This window comes from Meles meles, chromosome 6 (assembly GCF_922984935.1).
Source record: "Meles meles chromosome 6, mMelMel3.1 paternal haplotype, whole genome shotgun sequence".
NCBI lineage: Eukaryota > Metazoa > Chordata > Mammalia > Carnivora > Mustelidae > Meles > Meles meles.
This window is the reverse complement of record NC_060071.1, coordinates 150,849,964-150,866,023: the sequence shown is the minus strand read 5'-3', so window position 1 is coordinate 150,866,023 and position 16,060 is coordinate 150,849,964. Positions and strand designations below refer to the sequence as shown.

The 16,060-nt window shown below is 69.2% G+C and overlaps 2 protein-coding genes across 2 annotated transcripts; both read right to left on the bottom strand.

Moving 5' to 3' along the window:
• Positions 1-394: 394 nt before the first annotated feature.
• CRIP1 (cysteine rich protein 1) lies at positions 395-2,002 on the bottom strand. Its single transcript, XM_046008861.1, has 5 exons — positions 1,853-2,002; positions 901-995; positions 770-827; positions 618-664; positions 395-518 (listed from the first exon to the last, which is right to left on the bottom strand). The coding sequence occupies exons 1-4, from the start codon at positions 1,890-1,892 to the stop codon at positions 624-626; spliced, it is 234 nt and encodes a 77-aa protein (XP_045864817.1). The 5' UTR covers positions 1,893-2,002; the 3' UTR covers positions 395-518; positions 618-623.
• Positions 2,003-8,454: 6,452 nt separating this feature from the next.
• Positions 8,455-13,353, bottom strand: CRIP2 (cysteine rich protein 2). The gene is made up of 8 exons (XM_046010125.1): positions 13,215-13,353; positions 10,352-10,446; positions 10,188-10,245; positions 9,759-9,899; positions 9,607-9,675; positions 9,428-9,522; positions 9,146-9,203; positions 8,455-9,066 (listed from the first exon to the last, which is right to left on the bottom strand). The coding sequence occupies exons 1-8, from the start codon at positions 13,255-13,257 to the stop codon at positions 8,999-9,001; spliced, it is 627 nt and encodes a 208-aa protein (XP_045866081.1). The 5' UTR covers positions 13,258-13,353; the 3' UTR covers positions 8,455-8,998.
• Between the last annotated feature and the right edge of the window lie 2,707 nt (positions 13,354-16,060).

Below are 16,060 nucleotides of genomic sequence, written 5' to 3'. Positions count from 1 at the left end.
CCCCAGAGCTTCTCAAAAACGGAACCAGGATGAGCACAGCTAGTTCACCCTGTGGCCACCACCCACCAGCTCCTAGGCCTTAGGGTCCCCCTAACCTGTGGAGCTTCCCTTCAGCCTGTCCCACAACCTGCGGAGGCTGAGGCATTTACTGGGCTGGGAGCTGCAGAACGGAGCCACCGTGGGCCCTTCCTGGGGGGCCGGCCACTTGTCTTGTACAGGAAGCTTCAGGCCGGGGGGCCCCCAGCCCAGCACCCCGCAGGGCAGTGAGCCACAAGGCCAGATGCGGTAGGAAGAGCCAGTGCCCCTGGCTGGCATCACAGCGGCCAGCGCAGCTCCCCACCACCAAGCCCCCCCCAAAGCCTCTCCCCTCCTCTGCACACACAGGCAAGGCTTCGAGTGTTCAACTTTATTGAGGGCATGGGAGTCGACAGGAGGCCCCGGGTGCCTGAGGATAAGGCCTGCAATCAGCCTGGATGGGCAGTGGCCCGCTGGGCAGCCGGGGACAGTGTTCCCATGACCTGCGCAGAGAGAGAGGTGAATGCAGACCCAGTGAGCAGTCGGACCCCCCTCCAGGAGTGAGGGGACCATCCTGAACGCCTGATGGTCTGGGCCGGTACCTGGGTTTACTTGAAAGTGTGACTCTCAGCTCCACCCCGCCCAAAACCTGCAGGAAAACAGAGGAGTTAGGTTAGGGGTGGCCCTGGCAACCATACCTTCAGGGCAGGCTGGGGGGCAGGGCGTGGGTCTGGGTGGGGGCGAGGACGCATACCTTTAGGCCCGAACATGGAGGCGTAGCATGGGTGGTTGCAATAAGGCTTGCCTTCATGCTGCAGGGAGAAGGGCCATGAGGGGCTGGCCGCCCGCAACCCGCGCCCCTGCGGCCCTCCAGGCCCCACCTACCTCAGCGTGGCCCCCTGACGTCAGAGTCTTCCCGCATTTCTCACACTTCAAGCAAGGCCGATGCCAGTCCTTCCCCAGGGAGGTCACCCGCTCGGCTGCAGAGGCACAGACGGTGCCCCCCACCCAGTATAAGACCCTGCTCTGGGGTCACAGTGCACAGCCACCGGCTCACAGCAGCCTTCTCCAGTTCGCTCTGCCCTTGGTCTCACCCCGGGCGCCTGGTGGCCCACCCCGGGTCTCAGCCCTATGCCGCACCAGTGGGTGGGGGGGCACCTCCAGTCCCCTGGGCCAATCCGGCCAAAGGAACGGGAGGGGGCGCGGGGTGGTACTGCAGGAGGGGGCCGGGGCACGGATGACCCGCGGCGCCGTAGCGGGCGGGGCCTGCAGGGCGCCCTTCTCTGGGGGCGGAGGCGGGAGAGACACTTCCCATTTCCTCCCCTGGGTGGGCCCCGGGGCGCAGGACAGGGAGGCGGCACCCGGTTCCGAGCGCGCCCGGGATCGCGCCCCGGGCGCCGGTGTCCGCGTCTGTTTCTGCTTAGCGATGGGAGGGGCGGCGAGAACGCTGCGTGTCTCCCTCCGCCGCGCGGTCCCCGCCCGGGGCGCGCCGAGGGGGGACGGGAGAGCGGGGGAGACCCAGCGACGGGGACACCTGAAGAAAGGGGGACCCGGACAAGCGGAGACCCAGCGGGACCGACAGGAAGAGACAGCGGGGCGGAGACCCGGAATCAGCAGAGACAGGGCCGTCCGACGCCGGGGTCCTGACCCGCACACCCGGCGGTCGCCGGCAGGGCTGAAGTGTCGGCTCTCGGCACGCGGCCCCCCCGTCCCCCGGCGCGCCCGGCCCTCGGGAGAGGCCCGGCCGGGTCGCCCCTGGGCCGCGCTTCCTCGTGGGGGCGGCGCGGGGCGCGCGCTCCCGGCCGGGGCTGAGCTGGGGTCGGCGGGGAACGCTCACCAAAGTACACCTCCTTGTCGCACTTGGGGCACTTAGGCATGGCGGCTGGGGGTCCGGCGCAGACCACTGAGCTGGAGCAGACTGGAGACCGGGACTGGGTGGGTCCCGCCGGGTGCGCGCCTTTCAGGGACCCCGAGACCCCGCCCCCTTGAGACCCGCCCTTCGAGCCCCGCCCCCTAGTCCTGGCTGTGGACCCAAGGACCGGGGTTCCAGGCCAACCCACTAAGAAAGGTCGTCTGGTCCACCCCGCCTCCGGCAGCGCCCGGGCCCAGCCGACGGCCGACGGGGAGGGATTGGGGGGAGGGTTGTCCGGGGAGAGCGCGGGACCCGTGGGGATGCACTGAAGGGGCGGGGCTCCTCCGGGGCTGCAGCCCCGCCCCTCGCCTAAGGTCTAGGGTCTAGGGAGGGGCTCCCCAGCCGTACCCCAGGCCCCCGACACGTGCCCGAGCCCCCAGGCATTCGGGAGCCAGGGAGGGGACAGGCAGCGCTTGAATGCAAATACAGGGAAACCAGCGCGGGCGGACTTCTCCTCGCACACTCGGACCCGACCCCGTCCCACACAGGGCTGGAGATCACCGGGGACGTCTCAGCCCGGTAGTCCCCCAAAACTCCCCTCCGGCTTTAAGCACACGCGGAGCCAGGAGGCCGGCCGCTCCCCAGTTGCCCACCCCCACGGGACATCCCGGCCTCTTCCGGGCCCCCCACCCCCGCCGCTGCCCGAGAAGACCACGGGACAGCAGCCCGGGGAACTTGGAAGAGGGGACTCCGACACGGGGCGTCCCCTCCCTCCGCGATAACAGGGATCCGTGCGGGGACGGGGCGGGGGGGGGGGCTTTGCCGGGGAAGGTGGAGGCGGCCATGTCCAGGGCATCGCATCTAGGAAGGGCTCCTTATCTCCGCGGGAGGGGCCCGAGCGGGCGCAGCGGGAGTGGTTCCCGTCCGCCTCCCAGGGCAAGTGGGGGCCGGTGCCAGGAGGAGACCATCGGACTCCACCCACCCCTCGGGACTGGGGGGGCCCGGGCGCCTGGTGGGGTCTCCCATCCTCCTTCTAGCCCAGGCCTGGGTGGGGTCCTGGCCTCCTTGCTCCCCTTGGAAATCCCTGCCTGTAGGGCGTGGCTTCACCAAACCGTCCTCCTTCCTGGTGTCCTCCCTCCTGGTGACCCGTTGGCCTCTCCACCACCCTCTCCCTCTGCTGGGGAGGGCCCGTCCCCTCCTCTGTGGACCCTTCACCTCTCTGCTCGGTGGCACCGCACCCAGTTTCTTGGCTTCCCTGCCCCTACTCCCTGCTCCCTCTGTCCAGGCCGGCCTCCGCGCTCCTGCCCTCCTCCGCTGTGTCCGCCGCCCCTCCCTTCAGCTGCCAGCGTCTTCATCTCCCCCTGACGCACCAGACTCTCAAAACAAGACTGTCCCTGCGCCTCTCTAGGCCCCATCTTCGTGGAAGGGGCTGGAGACCATCCTCCAAGAGGTCCCAGGGGCTCCCAGCCTCCCCACAAAGGCACTCAGCCCTGACAGCACCCAGTGCCCACCTACCCCCCAGAGTCCCCTTGCCTGGCACTGGGAGAGAGGAGCGAAGCCATGGGTGACCCCATCCTCCATCCCCCAGTGAGGCCTGGCCGGGGGTGAGTGTGGCCGCTCCGGGGGTCTAAGAGCCAACCCCCTGGGAGGACGGCACACTGGACCCCACGTCCTTATGTCCTGCTCCTCACGCTTCCCTCCAGTCACCCCTGCTCCCCGGGACCTCTCTTCTGAGGCCACAGTTCTGCCCCCAGCTGGACTCGGCACAGCAAGCTTTGGGGTCTGCAAGGCTCGCACCACATCCACGAAACCCTGAGTGGCCGGTTGTCCATCGCCCTCAGGGGCTTGGCTGCACACCATGCACAGGGGGACCCCAGACTCCCACTCGTGGACACTGGCCTGCTCCAGCCTTGAAGCCTCAGCACTCACCTCTGGGCCCACCGCCCCCTGTGCCCGGTGCTGGCACACCATAGTATGGGTTCTAGAGGAAAGGCCATGAGCCCAACCTCCCCCAGCACGCCCACCCGTCCCTCGGTGTCTTCCTGGCCGGTGACGATGCCGCTGTGGACCGCGGGGGCCGGCGGGGGGGGGGGGGGGGAGGCTGGGTCCTGACTTCTCTGGCCTGGCTCCAGACCAGGGGAAGAGCAGCAGCGTGGAAGGCGGGGCAGACGGGGACACACAGCAGGGGACGGCAGTGTGGACAGGCCAGAGAGGCAGGGGCAGCAGCAGGAAGACAAGGGCCTGAGGGCCAGGACCACTGGTGATGCAGGGGTGGGGTTCTGTCCCAGTGGATCCCGGGGCTCCGGCCACACACACGTCACACGTATCCCCTTGTACCTTCCTGAGAAGGCCACCCTGCAGGGCAGAGGCCTGAGCTCCAGGGCAGGATGCTGGGCCCCACAGGGGGTGCCTGGCTGTGCCCACGTGTGTCCTGGTGCCCGCGGACTCAGCTGTGTCTGAGTGCATCGGTCTGGGTCCCCTGTCTCCCTGTCCAGCCCACATCCCCAGTCCACCTTCAGGCTCCGGCAGGTGGGGCCGTGAGCCAGCCTTGGCCTCTCCTCCAGCCACCTCACCCCAGGGATGCCCCCCTCACTGAGACTCCAGCCCCGCCCACCAGGGGGGAGCCCCGCCTTGAAGACTGGGGTGACGAGGTTCCTGCGAGCTTGCTGTGATTCCCTGTTGCCATGGTCACAGGGCTACAGAGTGAGGGGAGGATGCCAAAGGGGGCCAAGGGCCATGTGACTGGCCCTCTGGTTGGTACACAGCACAGTTTTTCCACACACACACACACGCTCACACACGCTCCCTGGCACCCTCCCAAACCTCCGGCCGCAGGCTGGCATGCTCCTCCAGCTCCCCTGAGCACACCACCCGACCTGCCTCCCTCAGGCAGCGGGGCCCCCTCAGCCCCCAGACCGTATGTCCAGGCGCAGCCCCGGCTCGGGCTTGGCTGGGGACCCGTCGGGGCCTGGACAGCCTCCCTGGAGACCTGGGCCCCGCCACCTGCAAGGCCTCCTCCTCCCATCCGCTCACCTGGCTCCCGCAGCAGGGCAGCAGCACGGAGCCGGCCCAGGGGGTCAAGCTGGCCAAGAAGACCCAGACCTGCCCTGCCCAGACTTCCACCCCTCACCCCACTCTTCTGGGGGCGCAGTTGGCCTTTGTTACCTGAACAAATGGAGGACACAGTGAGCTGTAGCCACCCACACCTTACCCCTAGTGCACCAGGGCTGTGTCTGGGGCCCGAGGGACTAAGTGGCCAGGACCAAGGCCCCGAGCAGCTCAGCTGCTTGCCCCAGGCTGTCTCTGTGCTCCGAAGGCCCCACCTGGCACTGGGACGGCACGAGGGCACGCCAGGACCCCGAGAGCTGGGGGAGGCCGCAGTGGGGCTCCGGGGGCACCATCGAGTCCACCTCCATCTGCTCATCCTTCCCTCCCACATCCCCATGCCCTCCTGTCCCTGCACCGCCCAGGCCTGGCCGGGGACCCCGATGGGAACCAGGAGGGGCCTGCCCTGCAGGACAGTTGCGGAGAGGGCCAGAGGCAGCTCCTCAGCAGTACTCGGGGTCCAGGCACCTGACCGCCGGCGAAGGCAGGGCTGGACCCCAGTGACCCCTGAGGAATCCACCCGTGGGGCCGGCCACCCACCCGCACTGGCAGAGTTCTGCTGCTGGAGCTGGACAGCCCTCCCTGCCCTCCCTTCCTCCATGGTGTGTGATTCATGCTCTGGCCTCCCCCCACCGTTCTCGAAGCCCCCACGCAGTGCCCCAGCCTCCGGGCCCCTTCCTCGATGTGGACAAGCATCAGGTTGCTCCCTCCTAAGGCTGAATGGCCTAACGCCCCAGGGCAACTGCTGGCCTCCCTCTCCAGGGTCCACCCCCTGCCCTTTCCCCAGGCTCAGCTGAGTCATGGACACTCAGACATTCCCAGGGCCTATTTTCAGCAGCTTGTCCCCCGGGACCCCCTGTCTGCTCCGAGGTTCTGCCCCAGAGTGGGACCGCTGAGCCCTTGACGGCCCCTCCTTGGCCCCTCGGACGTTGCACTTTCCCGGAAGGACTCTGCTGCCGTCTACCCGGGCCTCACCCAGGGCAGGAGAGAAGGCAGCTCCTCTCCCCGTCTCTTGGAAGCAGGACCAGCAGATACAACCTTGAGCTCCTTCCATCAGCCCTGCCTGGGGTCCACAGTCCGGCCAGATCCGGGCCCTCTCCTTCCCCTGAAGGCTGAGCCTCGTTCCAAAGAACCTGTCCTGGGGCCAAAGCCCATGCAGGGCCGCCTCAAATTCCAGCCTCACCAGTCCAGCCGCTGAGCCTTTTCATGGGCCCCGAGCCCCCTCCCCCTACGCCGGGAAGCCAGCCAAGCCCTGTGCTGCCTACACCTGGCCGCCCCTGTCCCCTGCCAGTCTGCACCTGGCCTAGCCCTGACACTCAGCCCCTGGGACCACAGCCAGTGGCCAGTGAGCTGGAACTTAGACCAGGGACAGGAAGGAGTCCTGTCCCCCTCCACCGGTCCTAAAGAAATTCAGGGAGGCTGGCCTGAACCTGGGTAGGGTCCTCAGAGATCCTCCATCCGGGGCATGGGTGCTGAGGGGTGATGCTGCGGGTCCCCCTGCAAGGAGCTGGGCTGGGGTCCAGGACATGGGAATCCAGGATCTGGACTTTGGGGAAGTGGGGGCAGAAGGAAGGGCAGGGAGGGCTGGCCCCACAGCACACTGGGGACACCAGCCTGGGCCACCCTGGCTCAGGTCGGAGGTGGAAGGCACAGGACCTTGGCAGGGCCCGGCTTTCCCAAGCTTTAGAAGCCTGGACCTGGGAGGGGGCGGCCTTCAGTTGGGGAGCAGGTGGGTGAAGGCAGGCCTGGAGGCCAGGCGCAGCCCTAGGGTTCTGGACCGGGAAGGAGACCGTTAGATGGCATTTCAGGGCCACCCCACTGGCTGGCATGAAATTGAGGAGCAGGGGTGGAGGCCAGGCGAGGGACAGGGGCCAGCGCGGCGCCCCGGAGCACACGAGCCCATTCCCGCCTCCCCCGCATCTTGCGGGAGCGTCCGGGGCCGCGGGCGTCGGAGGAGGCACCCAGCTTGCCGGGGCTTCCCGGAGCGCGGCCGCCCCACCCACACGCCTAGCGCCGCGCGCCTGACCCAGGGTGGCGGCACCGCCCCGGTTTCCATGACAACCGCTGGCAACAAACAAGGCGCGCGTCGTGCTCCGCCCACAGGAAAGGGGACGCGCCTTCCGCCACCAGCGCCGGGGGCCGGGGCGCACTGTGTCCCAGGCGGGGCCGGGTCCGTCTTCCCCGGGCGGTCCCCGCCCCGCACCCCTGCGCGGCCGAGCGGGCTTTCATGCGCTGCGAGGCGGCGCCGCTCGGGCTCCGGGAAAGGGCGCGCTGCCACCACGTCCGCTCCCCACATAGTTTCCACTGGAGGCTCCCGAGGGAGGGCCCGAGCTGTGCCCTTAACAGCTCCTCACGCCGCAAGGGGCAGGCATTTCCCATCCAACACCGCAGCCAGGGTGGGCAGCCGGTGGTCAGAAACGTCCGCCCCACCGGGGAGTCAGGTCTGGGCGGGAGGTGGGGGCCTTCCGTGGAGCTTGCGCGGAGCGCCGGGGCCTGCCTGAGCCTCCTCTCTGCCGGCGGCGGGCGCTGGCTGCCCCTGGGGTACCTGCTGCGGCGTCCCCCCACCCCCACTGCAGGCCACCTGCCCCGCGCATGCTGGCTGCACTCCCAGGCTGGCCAGGTGGGAGGAGACACCGCTGCCCACAGTGGGCACAGCTGGACTGGACTGCCTGGGAGGAAGGCCGCCGGCTCGGCTGGACATGGGGGCCAACTGATGCACCCCCAGGGACACGGATGGCTGCTCGCAGGACAATGGCCGCAGCACCCAGCTCAGCTGTGTCTGAGCCAGTGGCCTGGAGGGTGGGCCAGGGAGGGGCCCATGCCAGGGGCTGGGCCCAGGGAGCTGGTCCTGGGGAGCAGGGTACAGGGGCAGGAAGGGCCTGGGTGGGCCGGCCTGTGCTCTGCCCCAGCGGGGCAGCGAGGGCAAGGCGCGCCCTCTGGTGGGCTGTCCAGGAGCGGCCAGTGAAGGGAACACCCAGTAAGGAGGGGCTACCGGCAGCTGCCAGGGGGTCCTGCTTCAAAGGGCAGAGCCAGGACCTGGGGAAGGTGACTCATTGTCAGAGTGGACCCAGACACAGGGACACTGGCTGGGCGGGAGCACCTGGACAGGCGGACTGGAGCCTCAGACCGTCGGCGTTCTGTCCCCCGGCCCCAACCAGTGCTGAAGCAAGGAGACTAGGCCCATCGGACTGCACCCCTCCCCCATCCAAGCTCATTCTTCCCGCTCAGTCCTGAAAACCCACCTTGCCCCTGCCTGCCCCTCCCCAGCGCCCTGCACTCCTGCAGTGGATGCTCCTCTGGCCACCTACCCCCTGCCCCCCCAGTGCCAGGCCGTGGGCTCTTTCCTGAGACTGACCCCTCCCCACCTTGGGAACAGGACCTGCCCCCACCGGAGGCCAGTCCACAGGTGTCCAGAGCATCTGGGGTTGGCATAAGGGCTTGCTGTCCCAGATTCGCACCCATCTCCCAACCAGAGACAGCGCTCGGCCCCCATCCTCAAACCTTTTATTGACAGCCGGGCTCAGTAGGTTAAGTGGGAGCCGTGTGAGGGTGTCAGACAAGCGCTTGCAAGGCCGTGTGGGAGGCAGGCGGTGGGCTCCTGGCAGGGACGCCCTAGGTCCGCCCAAAGGTCACCGTGAAGAGCGTGGCTGTGGCCATCACCGGCAAGGGAAGTGGAAATAACACTGGGGGGCAGGCCTGGGGCAGCAGGAGGGGGAGAGCGGGATGGCTGCCTCAGAGAGACCCACCCAGGGCCACAGAGACACACGAGAGACACACGGGGACACGTGGGTCCATGAGGACACAGAAGAGGATAAAGGGCATGGGGGTGGATACAGAGGCAGACACAGCGGAGACATGAGAACGGGCAGGCGGGCCTCGTCTGCAGACAGCGCAGCGGGTCTCCTCCCCCACAACACTCAGGCCCCAGATTTGCAAGGCGGGACAGGCCGGGCAGCACGGGGCAGCTGGTCGCTGACGACACCCAGGAGGTGGACGGGCACACGCCCCCCCAGAGGGGCTGCAGCCCTAGGGTTGGACTTTGCCCTCCGGGTCTCTGTCGTAGATGTAGCTGCCCACGGCCCCCGTGTTCACTCCTGCAGAGAGAGGCAGCCGAGTGGCGCGGAGCCGTGGGGAGCAGAGCACCCAGACCCCAGCCCTCTGGGCCACACTCACCCTTGGGTCCGAAGAGAATCCCGTAGCAGGGCTTGTGGCAGTAGGGCTGGCCGTCGTGCTGGGGCAGAACAAGGAGTGAGCGCGCGCTCTACCCTCCTCCCCCCAGCACCCCAGCAATGACAGCCTTTCACACCCCCCCCCCAGACGCCCCCCCCACCCCCCCACCCCCGCCTGCGGTGAGGGCGGGGCCTCCGCGCACCTCCCTCCGGCCACCGGGGGCAGCACCCCCAGCGGGTCTGTCCCGCGCGCACTGCCCCCGTGCCCCACGCCGGCCACCCTCACCTCCGCGTGCCCGCCCGGAGTGAGCGTCTTCCCACAGCGCTCACAGCGCAGGCACGGGCGGTGCCAGTCCTTGCCCAGTGAGGTCACCTTCTCGGCTGGGAAGAAGGGGAGATGGTGAAGCTGGGGACCCTCCTGGGCGGACCCTCCCCGGGCAGCTGCTGGGGCGGGCGGTCACTCACCAAAGTAGACCCTCTTGTTGCAGCCGGGACACATGTTGGGCTCCCCCGTGAAGGTGGTGACGCTGGAGGCTGGGGGGAAACCGCGAGTGACGCCGGCCGTCGGGGCAGGGCCGCCGGGACGCCCTCCCTCCACCCCAGCCAGCCCCGCGCACCTTTGCTGGGCCCCTTGGGCGGGCCGCTGGCCTTGCGCTCCTCCGCCCGGACCACGGGCACCTGGACGGGGCCCGTGACCTGAGGTCCTTCGGCAGCAGGCTTCTCGTAGATGTAGGAGCCGGCGCCCCCGATGTTCACACCTGGAGGGGCCCGCCGCTGTGGGGGTGGCCTCGCCCAGCCCGCACACTACACCCGGCTTCTCAGAAAAGGGCCCTCCACGGCCGCTCGATAGGGTCGCCCCCACCCCCCCGAGGGCGCCAGCCGGCCGCGCATATTTCTGGGGAGGGCGTGGAGGAGGCCAGGAGGTCAAGGTGGAAGGGCCTGCTGGGGCCAGAGTGGGCAGGGCGAGAAGCGGCCAGGGGGCCGTGGGGGTCCACCCCTCCCAGTGCCGGCACAGCCCACGGGCCGCGGAGGGGACTCAAGCTCACCTTTGGGGCCGAAGAGCGTGGCATAGCAGGGTTTGTGACAGAACGGCTTCCCGTCATGCTGGCCAGAGGGGCACGGAGTGAGGCCTGGCCCGAGGTGTGCAGAGCCGCCTCCAGCCCCGCCCCCGCCTCCAGCCCCGCCCCCCAGCCCGGGGGAGGCGGCTCACCTCGGCGTGGCCCCCAGGGGTCAGCGTCTTGCTGCAGCGCTCACACTTGAGACAGAACTTGTGCCAGTCCTTGCCTAGAGAGCTCACCTTCTCAGCTGGGGGCGGGAGGGGAAGTCAGGGCCCACAGCCCTCCCCTGGCAGCCTCCTCACCCCTCCATCCGCCCCCACCCAGGAACCGCCAGCCCCCACTGTGTGCCTTCTGCCCCTCAGGGCCCCTGCTCTCCTGCTGGGCCTTGGTCGCCCTCCCACCCCAGGCTCACTCTCGGAACGGGGTCCCTGCGCGAGCACCTGTGAGGCCTCTGGGCATCCCAGCAGGCCGTCCCGCACACACCTGCTCCGCACTCACACACCTAGGCCTCCCTCGCAGACTCCCGAGCCTCCTAATTGGGCCCTGAAGGAGTTGGCTGAGCCGGCCGCTGAGGGGAATGGGGGGGCCTGAGCCTCCAGACCCCCTGTGGGGAGGCCAGTGCCGTCCCCCTCACCGCAGGGGACAGAATGCCTACCTGTCTCTATTTGGTTTCCTCAGGAGAAGCCCCGGGAACCCCCGCCCCGCGGCCTCCAGCTGCTGCGCTAACACTCAGGGTCAGAGGACAGCTGCTAGGGGCCCAGTCACCACCCCCCAACCCCCCATCCCTCCCCTGCCCACTGGGCCACCTCCTAATGGACGGAAGTGTGGGGGCCTCCCCAGGAGAGCAGGAAAAGGGCGGTGGAGGAGAGGCAGGAAGAAAGGCCAGAGCCAAGCCGGAATTCCGCAGGGAAGGGTCTGAGCAGAAGCGCCAGGGAGGAGGAGGTCAGGCAGGCTGGGCCCCTGTCATGCTGGCAGAGCCCCAAGAGGAGGCCAAGGACCAGCAGATACCTTCCGGTCCCTCACAGACAGGCTGCAGGCCAGGCTTCCCCAAGGGCCTGGGCAGAGCGGGCATCGAGGGTCTGGCTAGCTCACTCCCCAGCCCCAGAGGCCCGTGGGTGCTGCTGCTGGTGGCCCCGGCTCCCCAGGGCCCTGGCAGAACCTGCTGGGCCCAGCCAGGCCAGGGCCAGCGTCCAGGACCCCCCACCCCACACCCTTCCCAGAGGCAGCACAGGCTTAGATCCCTGTGGCCACTCTACCCAAGGATGCAGAGACAGGCTGGTCAGCCCCCCGTCCTGTGTCCACGGCGGGCATGGGTCCTCTGGCAGGCGGACACTCCCTCCCAGGGCTCCTGCTGGCCGTCAGCGGCCATGGCTGCTGCCGCTCAGGGCCGCCAGAGTTGTGTTGCCCTGCCACGCGGGGGGCAGGCGAGTGACCCTGAGGTAGTCACTCGCTGGGTAGATGGCCGCACGTTACCAGCCCAGTTGGGGAGACAGAATTGATTGGGTCTGCGGTCCTGGAAGGGAGCTGGTTCCCCACTGGGCTGCACCATTGTTAAGGACACAAAGGCCAGGCATGCTGAGGTCACTCTGGGGTGTCCTGGCCCAGGTTCCACTCTGCTGGGTGTGGGGGGGGAGGGTGTGCCTGATGGCGGGAGGGGCAGGATTCCAGCCCAAAGCCCCCCCTCCTCCCCACCCCTCCCCACTAGCGCTTCCAGCCCAGGACAGGAGCCAGCCCAGTCTGAGCTGCCTTTGTTTTCCGCTGGGAGCAGCGACCGCCCAGGCAGGCAGAAGCAGGCAGAAGCGCTTTCCCGGCTGTCCACAGGACCGTCAGCCCCAGCCCTGGAGAGCCCCAAGCCGGCCTGGCTGGGGGCACGCTCACGTGCAGTGGGGCTGGTGGCTCTAGCGCTGTCCCCCACCCTGTGCCTTGCAGGGATGAGCCTCCTCTGGGTTGGGGACCGAGGACGGGGCCAGCTTCTGGGGAGTCAGCCGGAAGCCTCTAGGCTCCCGGCCAGGCCAGAAGCACTCCAGGCCAAATCCGGTCCCTCCACTCTGGGAACAGCAAACAACCGTCCACCTCCTTCTCCCTCCCGTCAGCAGGGTAGCCAAGTGGCTTCCTTCACCTTGGCCTGTCCCTATTCCAGACCCTGACCCCTGCTCCCACAGTGACCAGGGAAGGGTCCCCTTCCTGCCCCCACCCTTCTGACACTCTGTGTCCCTCTGTAAGGGTGTTAGCAGGAGTATCAGGGGACAAAGTCGGGAGAGGGTCAGCCAAGAGAAGAGTGGCTGAGTGAGCCAGACACCAGGGCGCGGGTGCCAAGGGGTGGGTGAGTGCCCCAGGGCCACATCCGCAGAGACCTGCTGCCCCCTCCAGTCCCGCCGTTGTGACCTTGAAGAGGCAGGGGCTCTCGGCCACCTGGGCTCCACGGCCCTCTCATGCTGGCGGGGCTCGGCTCACCCACCCTGCCCACGAGAAAGTCCTGGGGAAAACTCGCGCCAAGCCAGGGAGCACGTTGGGACACGCAGGAGTTGAGAGGCCAAGGTCGCCCCCGCATGGACCGAGTCCAGACAGAGCCCATATCTGTCTTGGCCGGGTGTGGGCAGAGGTCGAGGTGGAGGTTGGGGGGTGGTCACTGCTCCGAGCCACGCCGTCCCGGCCACGTGTCCGCGGCGCAGGGCCGGGAACAGCAGGAGCGCACGGGAGGCTCCCACGGCATGCGTGCGCCCTGCCCGACACCGCCCCGCTCCGCGCCCGCGAACCCCCAACGTGACCCCCAACCCGGCCGCATCCCGGGAAGACGCGCACCCCCGCCGGCCGCGCCGGCCGCCGCGGGGCTCGGGCGTGGCCGCCCCCACCTCACCCAGCTCCACCCTCCCGCCGCTCCCGCGTGGGCAGCGCGGCGGGCCGGGCTCGGGGTCGCGCATCCCGGGACCGCGCATCGCCGGGGCGGGGCGCGCGGCTCTGCGGCCGGGGGCTGATCGCGAAGGGCGGCGGGCGCCGGTCCGGCCCCGCACTCACCGAAGTACACGGTCTTGTCGCACTTGGGGCACTTGGAGGCCATGGTCGGTGCGCCCGTCGGCCCGCGCCCTCAGCCCGCGCCCGTCTCCGCGCCGCAGCCGCCGCGCCCCGCCCCGCCCCGCCCGCCGCTGCCCGCGCACCCATTGGCTCCGCGGCCGGGGCGGGGCCTCGGGAGCCCGCTCCCCGGGTCCGAACGGGGGCGCCGCGGGGGAGGGGGCGCACCTGCCCGGGGCCGCGAGGGTGGCCCGACCCGCCTGGCGCCCGGACGCCGGTGCCTCGCCCGTGTCCATGGCGACGCCGGAGCCGGGGCGGGGCGGGGCGGGGGTCCGCGGTCCCCACGGTTCCGGGGCATTCCCGGCTGGAAGGGCCTCGGCCCGGAAGGCCGGCCCCTGGACACGCAGACGGACGCCGGGCCTCGGCGCCCGGTCCCCACCCCTGGGGGACCCCACCCACCCCGCCGCGCGCCCCCCGCCCCGCGTCCCTTTGTTGCTCGGTTTCCATAGCGACAGCCTCGCGGCAGGATCCGAGCCGGATTCCGGTCGGGCGCGGCCACCTGGCCGGGTCTGGGTCCTGCCCCGCCGCCCGCCCCCGCCTGACACGGTCTCGGCGGGTGGAGGGCTGGGCGCCCCACACGTCCAGAAACAGCGGGAGAGGAACCGCTGGAAGCGGGACAGGGGGAGGGCGCCAGGCCGTGGGGGGGGGGGGGGACCTGGGTGTGCCGCTGGCGCAGAAGGCACTGCCCCGAGCTCTCCACCCAGGGGCGGTAGGCATGGGACAGAAGGCGGGGAAGACCCTGCGTGCTCGCGGTGCAGGCTCCGTGCCCCAGGGGGCTGGCACTGCCATCTGCCCGCGTCCCTCCCCACAACTCCCGCGGAGTGCATCCTGCCTGGACCCCCTAGCTCAGAGTCCAGCGGGTCCAGAGCGCCAGCCTCCTGGCTCCAAAGCAGCAGGGCTAAGCAGCTGACAAGCACTTGGGGTCCTCTCCCAACGGGGCCCCTCTGGACCACTCCACCCTGGAGCCGGAAGAACCTGGTCCTACCCACCCTGGAGTGGGTGGTCCAGGAGAACCCCCTCATCTGCTCCCTGAGGTTCTGCCTCCCGGTGAGCTCTTCCCGGGCCTCCAGCCCAAATGACCCGTCCCAGTCTGGGCGGCTCCCCCTGAGCACCCCTTCCTCTGCCCGAGTACCGGCCAGGCTCCTGGGCCAGGTGTATTTGCACACTAGAGGAGTGAGAGAACCTGGGTCCCACAGCTCTCCAGAACCCGGACTTTCCCAGCCCCGCCCCCCAACCTATAGCCACTGCTGCTCGGGCAAGGACGACGGCCCAGAAACCTGTGGTCCCTCCTCCAGCCTGACTGACCAGCCTGACCAGCCCCCCTTCCCGTCCACACCCTGACTCTGGCCCCTTGCCAGGCAAGGCAGATGGGGGTGGGGAGGCCTCAGCAGTCCTCTCTCCCAGGGCCGGCGGGGTCCAGCGCTCGACACCCCACTCCTTGCTGAGGCTGAGCCTCGGGTGTCTTCCCTAAGGTGGTGTGGGAGGAGCCTGGGCCCAGCCCTGCCGGGACAGTGATGGGGCAGGGACAGGGCAGAGTAAAGGAAAGGCCTTGGCATGGGCCCGGCACCCCTGACAGTGGGGGCGAGATCCCCAATGCGACAGGACTCTTCTGGTCAGTGGGCGCTGAACAGAGTGTCCACCTCTGAAAGCCCAGAGGGCTACGGGACGCGCAGAGACAGGGCAGGACAGGCCCCCAGTGAACAGCAGGGACGGGGACAGCAGGGTTCCAGAGAAGCAGACAGGGCCGGTAGACAGAGGGGGCAACTAGCCAGCCAAGTGTGGGGGCAGGTCCGTTGTCCCCTGGGGCCATAGTGGCTTGGCGTCTTGGCAATGTTCGTCACTAGCACACAGGACCGTCTTGGCTCTGCTGCACGGACCCCGGGGCAGGGCGGGGGGGGGGTGGGGTTTGAGGTGCAGGCCCCTCCTGGGGATGACTCTTGTACCCAAAATCCCCTGCACCTGGCGGGGAGGGAAGAGACCCCTGCCCCACCCTCAGACCACAGGTTGGAAAAGGGGTCCTAGGCAAAAGCTCCAGGCGGAGACACCACAACCCACCTCGGGGCAAGGTGGGGACAGGAGGACTAGGGCCCGCTTCTCCAACACCCTGGCCTGTCACCTGACCCGGCCCCATCCAGGCTGGGGGTGGGAGGCCAGGACTCCCTTATCTGTTTCCAGCGGGAAGCAGCAGCCAATGCTATTTTAAGTCCCGGCTGAGACGTGCGCACATCACAGGCAGGACTGGGGGCGGGAGGCAGAGCTCAGGGAGACAGGAGGGAGCCCCGCCTCTGCGGGCCGCTGGGGTGGCACAGAGAGGTGTCCCCCCTCCGCCGGACCCCGCTCTTGGGCCACTGCATAGCTCGCACGGGTCTCACGGGCCTGCAGGGGTGGGTGCACACGGACGGCCAGAGGTCGAGTTTCGGAGAACAACGTACTTGCTGAAATCTGAGCAAATTCTCACTCTGGAAACTCCACACCTGCTGGGGGCTGGCCCTGCGGCTCTGGGCAGGCATCCGCAGACAGCTGGGGCGGGAGCTGCCAGGAGCAGGGGCTGGGCTGGCCTGACCCAGCTCTGCCGGCTGCCCCGGTGGGATGGGAGCCACACGGCCACAGGAGCCAGACACCTGCCCGTCTGGGTCCCCGGGCACGTCCAGGACCCCCACCCCTGCCGTCTCAGCCAGACGCAGGGGGTCTCAGCTCCACAGTGGGAAGGCCCTGAGCTCTGGACAACCCTCTCCTGACCTCCGCGGGAGAGACGGGGTCCTTGGGCCACACCCCACACAAGGCAGGTATGT

Excerpts from the sequence above, each read along its gene's own strand:
- CRIP1 (XM_046008861.1), bottom strand. The coding sequence starts at position 1,892 with ATGCCTAAGTGCCCCAAGTGCGACAAGGAGGTGTACTTTG. Across the intron at positions 996-1,852 it reads CGACAAGGAGGTGTACTTTG|CCGAGCGGGTGACCTCCCTG; the intron begins GTGAGCGTTCCC and ends GTGCCTCTGCAG. Across the intron at positions 828-900 it reads CGTCAGGGGGCCACGCTGAG|CATGAAGGCAAGCCTTATTG; the intron begins GTAGGTGGGGCC and ends TTCTCCCTGCAG.
- CRIP2 (XM_046010125.1), bottom strand. The coding sequence starts at position 13,257 with ATGGCCTCCAAGTGCCCCAAGTGCGACAAGACCGTGTACTTCG. Across the intron at positions 10,246-10,351 it reads CCCCTGGGGGCCACGCCGAG|CATGACGGGAAGCCGTTCTG; the intron begins GTGAGCCGCCTC and ends CCCTCTGGCCAG. Across the intron at positions 9,204-9,427 it reads CTCCGGGCGGGCACGCGGAG|CACGACGGCCAGCCCTACTG; the intron begins GTGAGGGTGGCC and ends GTTCTGCCCCAG.